General features: G+C 43.4%; 3 protein-coding genes across 3 annotated transcripts; all 3 read left to right on the forward strand.

Moving 5' to 3' along the window:
• Positions 1-1,353: 1,353 nt before the first annotated feature.
• LOC306966962 (protein S100-A13-like) lies at positions 1,354-3,964 on the forward strand. Its single transcript, XM_079561822.1, has 2 exons — positions 1,354-1,530; positions 3,402-3,964. The coding sequence occupies exons 1-2, from the start codon at positions 1,402-1,404 to the stop codon at positions 3,531-3,533; spliced, it is 261 nt and encodes an 86-aa protein (XP_079417948.1). The 5' UTR covers positions 1,354-1,401; the 3' UTR covers positions 3,534-3,964.
• A 269-nt stretch (positions 3,965-4,233) lies between these two features.
• LOC306966963 (protein S100-A13) lies at positions 4,234-10,286 on the forward strand. Its single transcript, XM_079561823.1, has 3 exons — positions 4,234-4,421; positions 9,653-9,774; positions 9,851-10,286. The coding sequence occupies exons 2-3, from the start codon at positions 9,655-9,657 to the stop codon at positions 10,004-10,006; spliced, it is 276 nt and encodes a 91-aa protein (XP_079417949.1). The 5' UTR covers positions 4,234-4,421; positions 9,653-9,654; the 3' UTR covers positions 10,007-10,286.
• Positions 10,287-11,915: 1,629 nt separating this feature from the next.
• s100t (S100 calcium binding protein T) lies at positions 11,916-13,951 on the forward strand. Its single transcript, XM_079560949.1, is given in 4 exon segments — positions 11,916-12,360; positions 12,363-12,406; positions 13,011-13,173; positions 13,256-13,951. Coding segments are annotated over 4 exon segments (597 nt in total). The 5' UTR covers positions 11,916-12,135; the 3' UTR covers positions 13,421-13,951.
• The last annotated feature ends 111 nt before the right edge of the window (positions 13,952-14,062 follow it).

The raw sequence follows: 14,062 nt of genomic DNA on the forward strand, positions 1-14,062 counted from the left end.
CTATTTTTAAATCACAAAGACCCCTCCTGGAACCGCCACCTTATGTGGTGGAGGGGTTTGAGCAGCCGAATGACCCTTGGAGCTCTGTTGTCGGGGGCTTCGTGCCCCTGGTAGGGTCTCCCATGGCAGAAGGTTCAGAAGCCTCTTATGAGAGACCAACTGGCCCGGTGCAGGGAGGCTGCCCCCACGACCCAGCAACAGAAAAGTGGAAGAAGATGGATGGATGGATGGATGGATGGAAAAAGAGAATACCAAAAAGACCCTGATCAAATGTTTACATACCCCAGTTCCAATACTGCGCATTTCCCCCTTTAACATCAATGACATGGATCTTTTGTGGTAGTTGTGGATGAGGTTCTGTATTTTTTCTGATGGTAAAGCCTCCATATTTCACAGTAGGTATGGTGCACTTTTCACCATAGGCAACCAAAAAAGTGCACCATACCTACTGTAAAATATGGAGGTGGTTCACTGATGCCACTGGCTCCAGCAGAAAAGTGAAGGTCCCGTTATCATTGAACCACTGTGGGGAGAGCTCATATGTGCAGTTCATGCAAAACAACCCAGGAATTTACAGGAACTGGAGGCTTTTTGCCAAAAAGAATGGGCCGCTTTACCATCAGAAAAAATAAAGAACCTCATCCACAAAAGACTCCAAGCTGTCATTGATGGTAAAGGGGGCAATGCACAGTATTAAAACTGGGGTGTGTAAACTTTTGATCAGGGTCATTTTGTTTTTTTCTTTTTTCATTATGATTTCCATCCATCCAACTATGAAAAAACCTTTTGTGTTATCTTTCAAATTCTTAAAATAACCCAGAAATCAAAAATTCTGCCAGGGTATGTAAACTTTTGAGCACAACTGTACCTGCAAGTAGACTGTCGGGTAACCTTCCACATAGTTACTAGAATGGGACGTCTATTCCTGTAAAGTTGAAAAACAGCCTGAAGGCCACAGATGGCAATGGTTGCATCCAGTTTTACAGGAATAGATAGACCCCCCATTCTAGTAAGTTAAACTATGTGAAAGTTTACCCCTGATGAGATGTTTTTGACTGTGTGGCACAATAGAGGCTGCATTAACCGTCATTGCTGAGATCATTTTGCCCAGTGTTATGCCGTCTCTGCTACTTTTCACTCACCTCAATGACACAATTGCAGAGGTCAGTCACGATAGCTATTAGCTTCAACTGAATGTACGTTTCACAATGGAAAATGTGGTAGAAAATGTGGTGGAAACATAGGTTATTTTATTACGGGCAACAACAACTGCCGGCAGGAAAGACAAAGCAAATGTTTGGTCAGAAATGAGTCAATCATTGCGCCAAGACACGCTACAAAAGGACCACAGGGTATTTCAAGTTCACCCAGAGACCAGTTAAATTCGGTGCCCAGACAAAAATGGAGGCGGCCATTGGAGAACTGGTGTCCAAGTTTAAATTGTATGCAGGCAAAGAGGGTTCCTCCAGCACGCTGAGCCGGGACGAGCTCCACAAACTGGTCACAGCTGAGCTCCCGAACCTAGTGGAGGTGAGTGTGGACACTAGAATTTTCCATTTGTGATGATACCATGAAAGAGGAAGCCACAAAATGTAAATGTTAGTTGTGATCCAAAGTTATTTCCCAACTCCTCACAGGGAGGATTTTACTGGTGAATTTCACAACTTGCAAGGTCACGTTTCAGGGTCACTTTCCCTGTTCATGAAACTTATACCTATGCTTCATATTAGGTGCACAGTGATTTTCCCACTAGTTTACGAATTACTAAAGGCCGATAAAACAGATCTGGTATAGGGCCTTTAATGCCTCTCCATTTTGACTGGACTCTATTTTCACCGTCAATCCAAAAACATGCACAGTAGGCTAACCATAGATCTGGAGAGGGATGCTGCACTGCCTTGAGCCACTGGTTAAAGAGATAAATAAATGAAAAGACAATGCAAAATGTCCTAGTGGGACAAGGCCTCGTGGAAGGCCCAGGACACGGTGGTGGGACTATGTCTCCGAGCTGGCCTGGTGTCGCCTCGGGGTCCCCCCAGAACAGCTGGAGGAGGTGTGTGTGGATCGGGAAGTTTGGGCATCTCTGCTGAGACTGCTGCCCCCGCGACCCGGCCCCGGATGAAGCGGAAGAAAAAAAAAAAAAATGGATGGATGGACAATGCAAAAGATCTGGCTTAGACCTGGTTTAGACCTGGTTTAGATCTAGTTTAGACCTTGTTTAGAGCTGGTTTAGCCCTGGTTTAGACCTGGTTTAGATCTGGTCTAGACATGGTTTAGATCTGGTTTAGACCTGGTTTAGATCTGGTTTAGACATGATTTAGATCTGGTTTAGATCTGGTTTAGACCTGTTTTAGATCTGGTTTAGACATGATTTAGATCGGGTTTAGACCTGGTTTAGACCTGGTTTAGCCCCGGTTTAGACCTGGTTTAGATCTGGTCTAGACATGGTTTAGATCTGGTTTAGACCTGGTTTAGACCTTGTTTAGATCTGGTTTAGACATGGTTTAGATCTGGTTTAGACCTGGTTTAGATCTGGTTTAGACATGGTTTAGATCGGGTTTAGACCTGGTTTAGATCTGGTTTAGATCTGGTTTAGACCTTGTTTAGATCTGGTCTAGACATGGTTTAGATCTGGTTTAGACCTGGTTTAGTCCCTGTTTTTGACCTGACTTGGTGATTTACTCGTTTCGACCTGGTTCGATTCAAATGATTAAAAAAAAATCCTGCACATTAAACTCTTAAATACTTTTACTTTTTGCTTATAAAGTACATTTTACAATACATACTTTTACATCTGTAATTTTACTTAAGCAAGTTTTAATTTTCATGTAAAAGAAAACTGTAAATGTTCTGTTGGTATGAAGGAAGAAAGGGAGGAAGGACAGCCATAAAAGTATTGTCACTCCACTCGAGCCTGCATTGTTGCAGGAAAAAGTCCCCTTTCAAATCCTGAATCATCTGGCCACCACATTGCTCCATGTCTGCTATAATTAAGCGTTAGTCATACAGGCCGAGGGTAGTTTACTCTGGTTTTATGTGGGCAGCGCAGTTCGTTTTACCTAAACGGTTTCCTCTGGTGAACTAGTTTCCCAAAACCAAGACAGTCGTGTTTTCTCCTCCTCCACAATGAGCTACAAAAAGAGCTGGTTACGGACACAATTTGCTCAGTATAAAAGTATCCCTGTGTCTGTGAGAAACTCTGCTGTGGAATTTTCCAGCCTTTTACGTTTCTTAGAACAGCCGCTAGATGGCAACAGCACTGGGGGACGCTGTGCCAAACCACCGTAGGGCTGATGCATGAGTTTTCTCTCCCTTTCTTACGCTCCCTCACCACGTTAGAAGTCTTTCATTTTTAACATTTTGCTTTTAATTCCTTTTTTCTCTCTCTCTCGCCCTTATAGAACACTGACGTATCTGCCATCGACGCACTCATGAAATCCCTGGACGAGAACAACGACGGGCAGCTCAACTTCTCGGAGTTCTGGCAGTTGATTGGACAAGTCGCCGACAAGCACGGCCGACTGCACCAATAGCGCATACCTGTGTCCGCGCACAGAATGGGGATTGTAGGCTACACCAAAATGTGTGTGCGTCAGTTTATATCGCCTTCTCTCCCCCCCTTTATCCCCCCCCTCAGCTGTAACGATTACGCACACGCTGCCACTGGATATTGTTCAACTATTTCAGCCTGATTGAAACCAGTCAGTCTGTGTGTGTGTGTGTTTTGTTTTTTTTGTTTTTTTTTTAGAGTACACTCACACCCCTAGATGCCTGTGCTCACAAGCCTGTAACAGCGGCTACAGTGTATTCTCTCCGTTTTTTCTTGGAGGCAGTTTGGCACGTCTTCCCGCCACCCCTTCGTGCGCGTAGCCAAACGCGGTTGTGTTCTCGAAATAAAATGTTGCTGCCAAAGCAAGAGAATAAAAGGCTCTCAAGTGAAAGTCTTTGGGTCGTTTCCTTTTATTCATCGTTATCTGTGCCTTCTTTAAGTGAGAACAGTTTTCAAGGGTGTGTCCTCCCTTTCCTTACGACATCATGCTGAAGATGTGTGCACAAGTATATTCATGTCGAGAGATACAGCCCGTGCGTAAAGCAATCCAATACGATAATTATGTTTGAAGAATGTACAAAAAAATAATAATACGATGATTGTTGAGCTACTTGGTTCACACAATGGGCAAAGGTTTGTAGCCAATTATTTGTCTGAAGCGCATGCACACAGTTGCTCAAGCTGCGCCTCTTTGCGCATTCCTCCTCTTTCGGCACACGCCCTGTGACAATGAAAAAAAAAGTTGGCTTGAGTGAGTAGTTAAATCACGGAAAAGATATGTGTTGTTGGTTAATCTAGAGGAGGACTGAGGGAGGAGGATCCTGGGACAGAAGCAGAGGAAGAAGAAGACGCAGCCTTAGATTCCCAGACAGTAAGTTTTATGCTTTGTTACTTTCTCACTTTGTTGTTAGTTAGTTTTTTTCTTTTTATGGGGGACTGACTAGAAAACCATCCAGGGCGGTCATGAATGTTGTATGCTTGGGGAGTGTGCGTCTTGGTGGCAGGGGGAGATCAGGTTTTCCTTGTTGGTAATGTAACCCCCGAGTCCTTTACACTTCCACAGAAACCCGAGACTGCATCACGTTTACTTATTCATCCGCGCCGTGTTACAGTGGTCCCGGGTCCCCTACGACTTGTCAGGATTAGTTAGGGCTAAACGCGAATGTGGGCCAAGGCGCGGGGCTCTTTTATCTCACTGCGCGCTCATTTTTTGTTTTTGGCAGAAGCACCGTGGTCCGTTATCGCGCGGCTGTTGGTCATATTGAGCTCTTATCAGGCTGAATTATTCACGCTGTGTCACGATAAGGCTCTGGTGGAGCAGAGGAAAAGGTTTCAGTCAGTGAGAGGGGGGGGACAACCAGTGACCATGCCGATGACAGGTAGCATGTCCGCGGAGGAAGTGAGTCAGTCACGCCTCGCACAAACTTGGGCAGCACAGGGTGGAGCCCTGGCATAGCCGCTTATCATCTGAGCCCGGCTGGATAAGCACAGAGAAAGCAGTGTAATGTAGAAGAGCCGCGAGGACACCCCCCAAAACTCTGAGAACTGGCGCGTTGGGCGTTTGTTGTCCTAAGGAGGGGTGGCCCAGCCTGATTTACCTGTAGCCTACTAGTTTGTACATGTCCCGTGGCCTCAGCTCAAATAAGTGCAAACGCATAAGCCCCTCAGCAGTGTCTGACCAGCTGCAGAGCTGCTTCAAATACCATGGGATACACGTGTCCCACCCACAGGGAAATGACCTTTAGACCTTTAGCTTAGGTCTTCTCTCAGGCCATTCCCAGGACAGTTTAGTTTGTCCTTTTTACGACAGACACCAGGGTGGAAAATTTAACTGAATGAAGCAAACAGGCTTCATTACATCTTTAAATTTAAAGCTGCTGCTAACGTGATATGAGAATAAACATTAAAATCCTGAAATGACTTGAGGTCAGGCTGTGACAAATGCCAGTGTCAAATGCTGCAGATTCACCAGATGCACTCAGAAGAAGAGCCCTTTTGTTAACCAACATTTTTTTTGCAAACATGCGATTATTGAGTTGTGCTGAAACAATGTGTTGATAACTGGACTTACTTTGTGACTTTCTTGGATTCAGTTGTGTTTTGGTGTTTCTGTCATAGTGTCACATGGAAGATAGTTAAAACCCAGCTGAGATTTATTTTCTTTCCTCTAATTGGAAATTGAGGTCAGAGCTGGATCTAGACAGACAGTGATCGTCTACAGCAGTGGTTCCCAACCTTTTTTTCCTGCTGCAGTCGGGCTGAACCCCCCCATACAAAACAGTGGCCCCCACAACATAAAACATGAAAATAATTGCAAATGAGTATTTATTTCAAACAAATAAACTGCTCACATAATATCGTGTATGATGTGACCCTCTGATCAGGCAAAGTTCTGGGCCCCCCCTCGGGAGGCACGCCCCCCAGGTTGGGAACCACTGCTCTACAGAATAGTCCAGCACAAGTGAATGTTGTCTGTACTGCACGTTTTTAATTCATTTGTAAAACTGTAAAACAACGGGTCCCTCTTGGAAATGAGAAATTGAGTCTCAAGAAACTATCTGTACAAATAAAGAATAATAATTACAAGCAGAAACTCCACCCTTCACCATAATGGATGCTGATGATGAAAGATTAGGGCTCAGAGTCTCATGTGAGACACAGCGACTGAATAGTTACAAGGGAAAACGTGTGGATGCATCGTTAAAGGAATCACATATTACTTTTTTTTCTAATGTTGGAAAACTGTCAGATTAGTATATCACTATGGGATGGGATGATATCAATATTAATAGTCATTGCTTGAAGAACTAAAATTGGCTTTATTTCAATATGGATTTTTATTTTATTTTAACAAAATGTGTGTAAACTAAATTCTGTGATCAAGTTGAAGGTGTACGGATTTACTGTATTGTCCTCTGCATGACACATCCGTCAACGGGGCGCAGTGCATGAGACAGCAGCTCTTGAAGTATACGCTTGGTCAGTTATGCATGTTTTAGGCTGATGCGGGAAACCCACCGAGACACTTCACGTGCAAATGTACACTGAAAGGCCCACACAGTCTTGATATGTGAGGAGTGTTTTCCATATTCACTTTTATGACGGATCATGTTCTGTCTTCCAATGATCCTATACAACACGATATCCTATCCATAATTATTAAGACGTGCATACGAGGCATGACATTACCTATTCAACCCACAAAGCCATTTCTCCTCCTGTAGCTCCCTCTCATGTAGCCCAGGACCTACTTACTCTCTTGTTGCTCTCATTACGCCGGCTGGAGGACACTAATGGACGACAGTCTGTCAGGAGCTTTGATGCATGCTCCTTTAGCTCTACATACAGCACAAATGGGGACAGCGGGCCCTGCTTCTCTTGTGCATGCGGTCGGCACTGTGTTGGGTAGGTGTCAAGACAATTATAGCAACCCATTAAATAGTGATGAAGAGCTTGCATATGATGACAGATGATCACCACGAGTCCCAGGCATGTTTGTGTGTGTGGGGCGGCATGAAACCCAAACCGGGGCTTTTTGGGTACCTGACCAGTAGCGTGTCTTCCACCTCTCACCCAGTAATTAGGTTAATGCAGCCGAGTCCTAATTGGTGTTGTCCTGCCTTAGTCGTCGGCTTGTCTCTTGTTTGTCTGTTATGACCCCGTCAGTTATGGGCTATTGGTGGATATTAGGTGTGGCGACAGATGGGACATTTTGCAGGGGTGTATGGTTACCCCAATAACCCGAGCCTGTGCAACCATCATCATCGTTATCATCATCATCTGGCTAGAGTTTCCAATTCACACTTCAAATCCAGGAGCATGAAGGAGCACCTCACCGGCCCCATCACAAACTAGTCGAGAGCTATGATCTTCTTCCACCTCAGCAGATCAGAAAACACTTCGTCCTCCACTTTCTGATGTCATGAGGTGGTGCTTGGTCAGATTATTTCAACACTCTCGTTGCCTCCGCTACAAGCCACCTCATTGGAAAAACGTGGCTGTTATTGTTCACTCCACTTTGCCTTTGCTTGTTTGTTTTTTTATACACGTAAATTATCCCAAGAACTGTGAAATACCAAAAAGTACAGAGTGAGAACTACCTCTTTTACTTTGTTAATCTAATATCTGGATCTTATAATTTATGTATTTATTGTTAGGTATCAATTTATTATCATTCATTTTTCTTCATATGGGGCAGGAATGAGGCAAAACATCTTTGTCAGGACAATAAGTAATATAACAAGAAAAAAGAAATACCAATTAAACATAGCATTAACATAGCAGGCCTATATTTATACCATGTTTTTGTTGCATTTTGTAGAGTAATCTGCAGAGAACTATCCATTGTGAACTTGTGACATTGAAAATAAGCTAAAAGTCATGATTGAATTGTGGAGAATAGAAGTAGCCTTTGAGAAAGACTAGCCACAGTGGACAGTGTGGACAAAATAAGTAATTTAGTAGCTTTAATTAAGGCCTCACCCTGCGCTGCAATGTGGCCAATGACTGATAGTCATCAAAGACGCTCGGACGTCTGTTATCATGCAGAGTTTTCCGAGTGCCGTCGTCTTCTCGGTATTCTACCCCTCTTCAGAGAATAGTTTACAGGTAACGTCAGGCAGGAGCTGTCAGTGTGTGCAAACATGCATGTACCCAACCGCCGGGTTATTGTGCTCGGCTGCCTGAGCTCTTGCCACACCACAGGCTTAGGGGAGGAAAACATTACAACTTCGGAAGGTTATGCTAAAGACCTTCGCCTCGTGACTATGACTCAAAGGCTGATGCCCACATTAAAACTCTTTTGATACTTCCTTCCGCAAAATAGTTTTGATTCAATTTCTTGGTAAAATGACCACAGATTTCTTCTTTTTTTGTTGCTGCTCACTAAAACCAAACACAGAAAACATACCTCCTAATGCTGCAATAAAGTATTTTAAGCGTCAGAACGTTTTCCTAGATTTCTGTTTATAACATTAATAAAAGAGGTTTGTGGTGAATCTAGTGGCTCATTGCCCATGACAAGGAAGGTGTGGTCTCTTCTGTGCAGAATGAAACACAACATTAGAATAGCTATGAAGACTTTATGAGCTCATAATATCTTTGAAATTCAGGCCAGTGGAGGCAGCTATTCATTTCTCTTCAGATCTACCAACATATTTTTGATTGTAGCAGTGTTTTTTCCCCTTTATTTATGGTAGATGACAGTCATTTCCAGAATCTGTGTCTGATGCAATATATTTGGATTTGAATGAACTTGTTCTTGTTCTCCTACCACTGTAATAAACTCATAGGTACAGGCAGGTCATTAGAATAAGGATGAGGTTCCGCTGTAACATTCAGAGTACTCCCTCAGCGCGTCTCTCTTGAGGAGCGTTTTGTGCTTGTTTAAATGTGGTGTGATGTATGGCTGTTTGGGGAAGCATACGGCAGACCGCAGTAACACGACCCGCTGCTCAGATCAGGTGTCCACTGTCAGAGATCACTTTGTGTTCCCTTGTAGAGACTCTCCTCACAGCCTCCACTGCCTCCGCCTCACCCCACGGGCCTCCTTATCTCACTCCATCGCAAATCACATGCTTTTTATTCCAAAATCTGGCCAAAGGGGGGGTATTTTTCTGCTACGCAATTCATTCATCGTCATCAATGAAAGACTATTTCTGTTCACGTGTTGCTGAGAATGCAAATATAGGACAAGCAGGGGGGTTGAGACTGTTAGAAGCTTTATCTTTTAGATTAAGAATGATTTTGGATGACAGGAAAAAGTTGGAGTATAACCATGGTCGTATGATGAAGGTACATTTGACAGATGTGCAGACCTGGGAATTGAACCCAAAACCTCCTTGCAAAGAGGCAGTATAACTAACAGAAACAGTACAGTTTTGCAAACCGTATAAAAAAAAGGAAATTCCTGAACGCATTACTCACACACTCACATGACACGGAAACACTCAAATTGGAGAAATGACTGTAAATGCATGACTCAAAGCCTCTACTGCGTTTGTTCTGTAATCTGTGCATGTCAAATATGATAATGTGCACAAACTAAAGCCTTTGCTGATAGACACTCACATCTTTCTCTTTGTTCTTGTTTATTCTCCTCAGACATGGAAGAATCCATAAAGACAATAGTCATGACCTTCATCAAGTCCTCCAAAGGGAAGGACAATCTGGACTCCTCTTCCTTCAAGAAACTTGTGAAGAAGCAGCTCGGAGGCATCATGGAGGTACTGTGTATGCTCCTGCAGTATTCTTTATGCCTTACGTGGAGCCGTGCTTAACCTTATTTGATGTTCTACTCAGGATGCGGGCAGTTCTTCTGCCGTCAAAGAGATGCAGCAAGGACTGGATGAAAACAGCGATGGAAAGGTCAGCTTCTCGGAGTACTTCAATCTGCTCGGCTACTTGGCCAATTCCATGAGTCAGAAGGAGGCTGGAGAGACTCAACCAACGACATAGATTCCTCTAAACTGGAAGTTCATCTCTTGGGCCTTACCAATAGCAACATATCTTCTCTGTATGTGCCTTTTTTAACAACATATCTCGATTACCCTGATCACTAATCTCATTTTTACATCATGACCGCACTGTTGGTGCTCTGATAAAACCTATATAACCGTTAAAGTCACAACTTGTTACAGGGCGTTAAGGATCGAAGGACTCTTGAGCTGCGTGTCTTTACAGCATGCAAAGAAGATCTATTGTAGTTTCAAAACAATAAATGCTTTATATTAAAACAGCATTGCCTCATCTTCTTTTGCATAACAAGGTGATACGTGGTCTTGCCTATATACATATGTTTCCCTTTTCAACACAGCAATGAAACCTGCTCTATCCACTGGACCAACATCCTATACTAGTGAACTAAATTTAGCTTTAACACCCCTGACTGGGCAAACTCTGCGGCCTTTTGATGCATCAACTATTGAAACGCGAGCCTGACATACAGTATGCGCTTCCCATTGTGCGCTGTGCAACATTAGACACAAACACGTTGGACACACACGGGCGCACAACCCCCATCACAAACGCTAATCACACATCTGATAGCACGCGCGCTCCGTGAACATGTTGTGTCCATTTCCATTTGACTTCACAGAACATCCACCCTGTAATGTTTCATGTGTGGCTCGTCATGGTTCATTTTTTATGCCCTCTGCGCCCGCCCCGTCCATCACATTACTGTCAGTGTCATACGCTTCTTTACATAGTGCATCAGTTCAGCTTTCACTTTTATTTAGGATATTTCAGAACATAGAGTACAGGACAGGTCAGGGGCGCGGGGAAGAGCAGGGAGAGACATTCTGCAAATTGTCCGAGCCAGGACTCATATCCATGACATTTGTGCAGTGGCCTTAAGCACCAGTGTTTCCCAACCAGGGGTACAGGAATTACCCTGGAATTACTGTCAAGAAAAAGTTATTTTAATGATGTTATTTAGGAAAGGTTTTGAATTTGAGAGTATTTAAGCTTTATTTTGAACATAACACACTAGGAAATCCTGAATAATCTGAGTTTAGTGATCACTTTGTAACAACTGTGTCCAGATCCTCGAGGTAGGTAGAGGTAGAGGTAGGTGCTCGGAGTATAAATAAACAAATCAAGAGGTGCATGAGACAAAAAGGGTCTAGACCATCGGCTGCACAGTGGAAATCAAATGTAGAACATATTTCTTTCTTAAAATATAATGGTGAAACAGGAAAACATATCATCACGTTACTGTTTTAGTATTTTTATGCTTTTCAACCTACAGCTATATGTACGAGTTTCAGTCACATGACTCCCTACTTTTTACACTACCATGATACTTTGTATCAAATTTAGTACTATGTATACTGCCACGTAACAATGCGTGATAGCTTGTACCTATGTAGTATGTGTATTTGTACTTTGGAGGTACATAATGACATAAGACATACCAGCCTTAGGGTCTCTTGTTTTATTACATGATGTACCTCCACACTACTAATACATATTATTCCATCATGTCTGTAACACATATGTTATTACACATTGTTACATAGAACATTACATTTTACTAAATGTAAGTACAATGTATCAAGGGTAGTGTAACATAAAGTTTTACCCTTTACTCTTTATGGATGTCATTCCAGGACTTTAGTAATTGCTCTGCCAATTGCCATGGCAACGGTCCAAATTTGTTCATCACTTGTGACCCATGAGGATGTTTCAAAATGTGCAAGACTAACAATTTGTATTACTTATTTAAATACGTTATCATCAATTTAGCTTCTTTTTCTTCACATAATGTGGAGAAACACCATCATTTGCACAATGATTGATTAATTTGTCAGACTAATTTTACTTTAAATTAATTGCTCTGAACTTATGCATTCTCCTTTTTTTTTTTTTTTTGACAAATATGTTTGAGTGATACCATTTTGAATAAGCAATAGTCAATGGCAACTCAGTGTCTTTGATCCAGTGCGTTGCTCCTTCGCAGCTTACTGCACTGTCACGTGAGAAGCTCCAGACCATTTAGACTTCAGTTTCGGACATATTATGGGTTTTTCCAATTTACTTAATGCCCTCTGTGTATTTTGAGTTCCATTAGTGTTTTGGTCATTATGTCATCCCTGCGAGGACAGCAGCAGGATCCCAGCATAGATAGCAGGTGTCTGGTGTGTAAGCAGAGAAGTTGTGGACGAGGACACACCGGAGAGAGACAGACGGGGGAGGGGGACAGGTGTGAGGAGGCAGGAGGAGGTGGTGCAGGTGGGATGGGAGGGCAGAAGGAGGTATTTAAGACCTGTCCCAGTTCAGGATCAGCATCAGTTGCTTTTCCGCTCTTTCCCTCTGCAGCTTTCACCGCAAGCACAACCCTCACCCATCACTCAGGTAAGACGAGTTTGTGTAAAAATATGTGTGAAGTTTTGCAGCTGCTTCTGAAACTACTTAATATGTATTTTGTAAAAAGAGCTGACCGTACTGATCAGTGACTTCAGAGTCAGCGGCTGACAATTCTCCAGTCTCTATTTTGTGATCGTCCGGATGATGAGAGAGCAGGCTGTGAGTGACAGTTAAGGAGCCCTCACAGTTCAGAGGTGGAGGACAGACAAGCTCTTAGAGCTTTCTCTCATGTTTGTGCAGCAGCTCCAGGACTATCATGTTGCTACATCCCTTTGAGTTCCACTTAACAGCTGCTCACCATCTCTGGACCATGCCCAGTGCCCTCCCTGAGCTCCTTTCTCTGGGTCCGGGCAACAAACAGACAGAGGAGCTTATCTGCGCACAACCTTATCAGGCGCTCTCACAGGAAGGAAACACTGAATCAACTCAATTTGAAAATTACACTTTGTCTTCTAGTCTGCCTTACAATATGCATGCAATAACATTTTACTCTTCACAATTCTGCATGTGTCAGAACTGTTAGAAGCTTAGTTTGAAGCTTGTGGAAATGCATCTTCCTCTGACAGTTTTGTGATGTTTCTCTCTTCCTCAGAATGTCTATGCCTAAGTCAGAGAATACGTCCACTCTGGAGAGCGCCATGCAGCTCATGATCCAGACCTTCCACAAATACTCTGGAGATGAAGGAGACAAGTACACACTGAGCAGAGCTGAACTCAAAGAGCTGCTCACCACAGAGCTGGGCAGCTATCTGGGGGTAAGGAGCAGCCAAAATCCAAACGATACCATTAGCATGTACAAGTATAGAGTAATAACACTGATGAATGTCTGATGTGCAGAATGCCCAGGACAAAGAGGCAGTCGATAAAATCATGGGAGACTTAGACTCCAACGGAGATGGAGAAGTAGACTTCACTGAGTTCATCATTCTGGTCGGCGCGCTCACTGTGGCCTGCAACGACTTCTTCTTGGAATACAATGATAAACCAGAGAAGAAGAAGTGAAGCACGACCGGGAGGAACATGCCCACCACTCTGCACCACTCCAGGGAGGGATGGTGTCCGGGACAGAGGGAGACCAGCAAGGGAAACACACACACATACACGCACAGCCAAAACACATCTGCTGATGTGCATGTGTGTCTGAGTGTTTCTGTCCAGCATCATGTAGTATTTACCACCAGCATGTCACAACCTGGAGAGTGCCTTCACGGTCACTGTAGGATGTGTGCACATCTCTCTGGTTGTCTTGTGTCTTTTGTAACACTTTCAAATGCAGTTCTCCCTGGAAAGAATAAATGTGAACTTTACTCAGATAAGTCAAGCCTGATGGTTTTCATTTACAGATGTTGAAAGATGAAATTCCTTCAAGCGATCAGCAGGGGGCAGCAGCGGGCAGCACAAGACTCAGTACAGTCAGGCCACGCAGATTACCATCCTCCTAATGCTCTGTATGCAAACACAATTAAGCTGACAATGACTTTCAGGTTAAGCGTTAATTTGGGAAAGCCTGGATCTGTTTGCTGTGTTTTGACATTCAAAGTGAAACAGTGATGGGAGATTATGTTATGACCTTGCAGAGGCCCACAATAGTTTGAGAAAAAAAAAGCACTTTGCTGATACAATGAGTGTGCAAAAGGAAGTTTC

This window comes from Gobius niger, assembly GCF_951799975.1.
Source record: "Gobius niger genome assembly, chromosome: 8".
In the NCBI taxonomy this organism is placed as follows: Eukaryota; Metazoa; Chordata; class Actinopteri; order Gobiiformes; family Gobiidae; genus Gobius; species Gobius niger.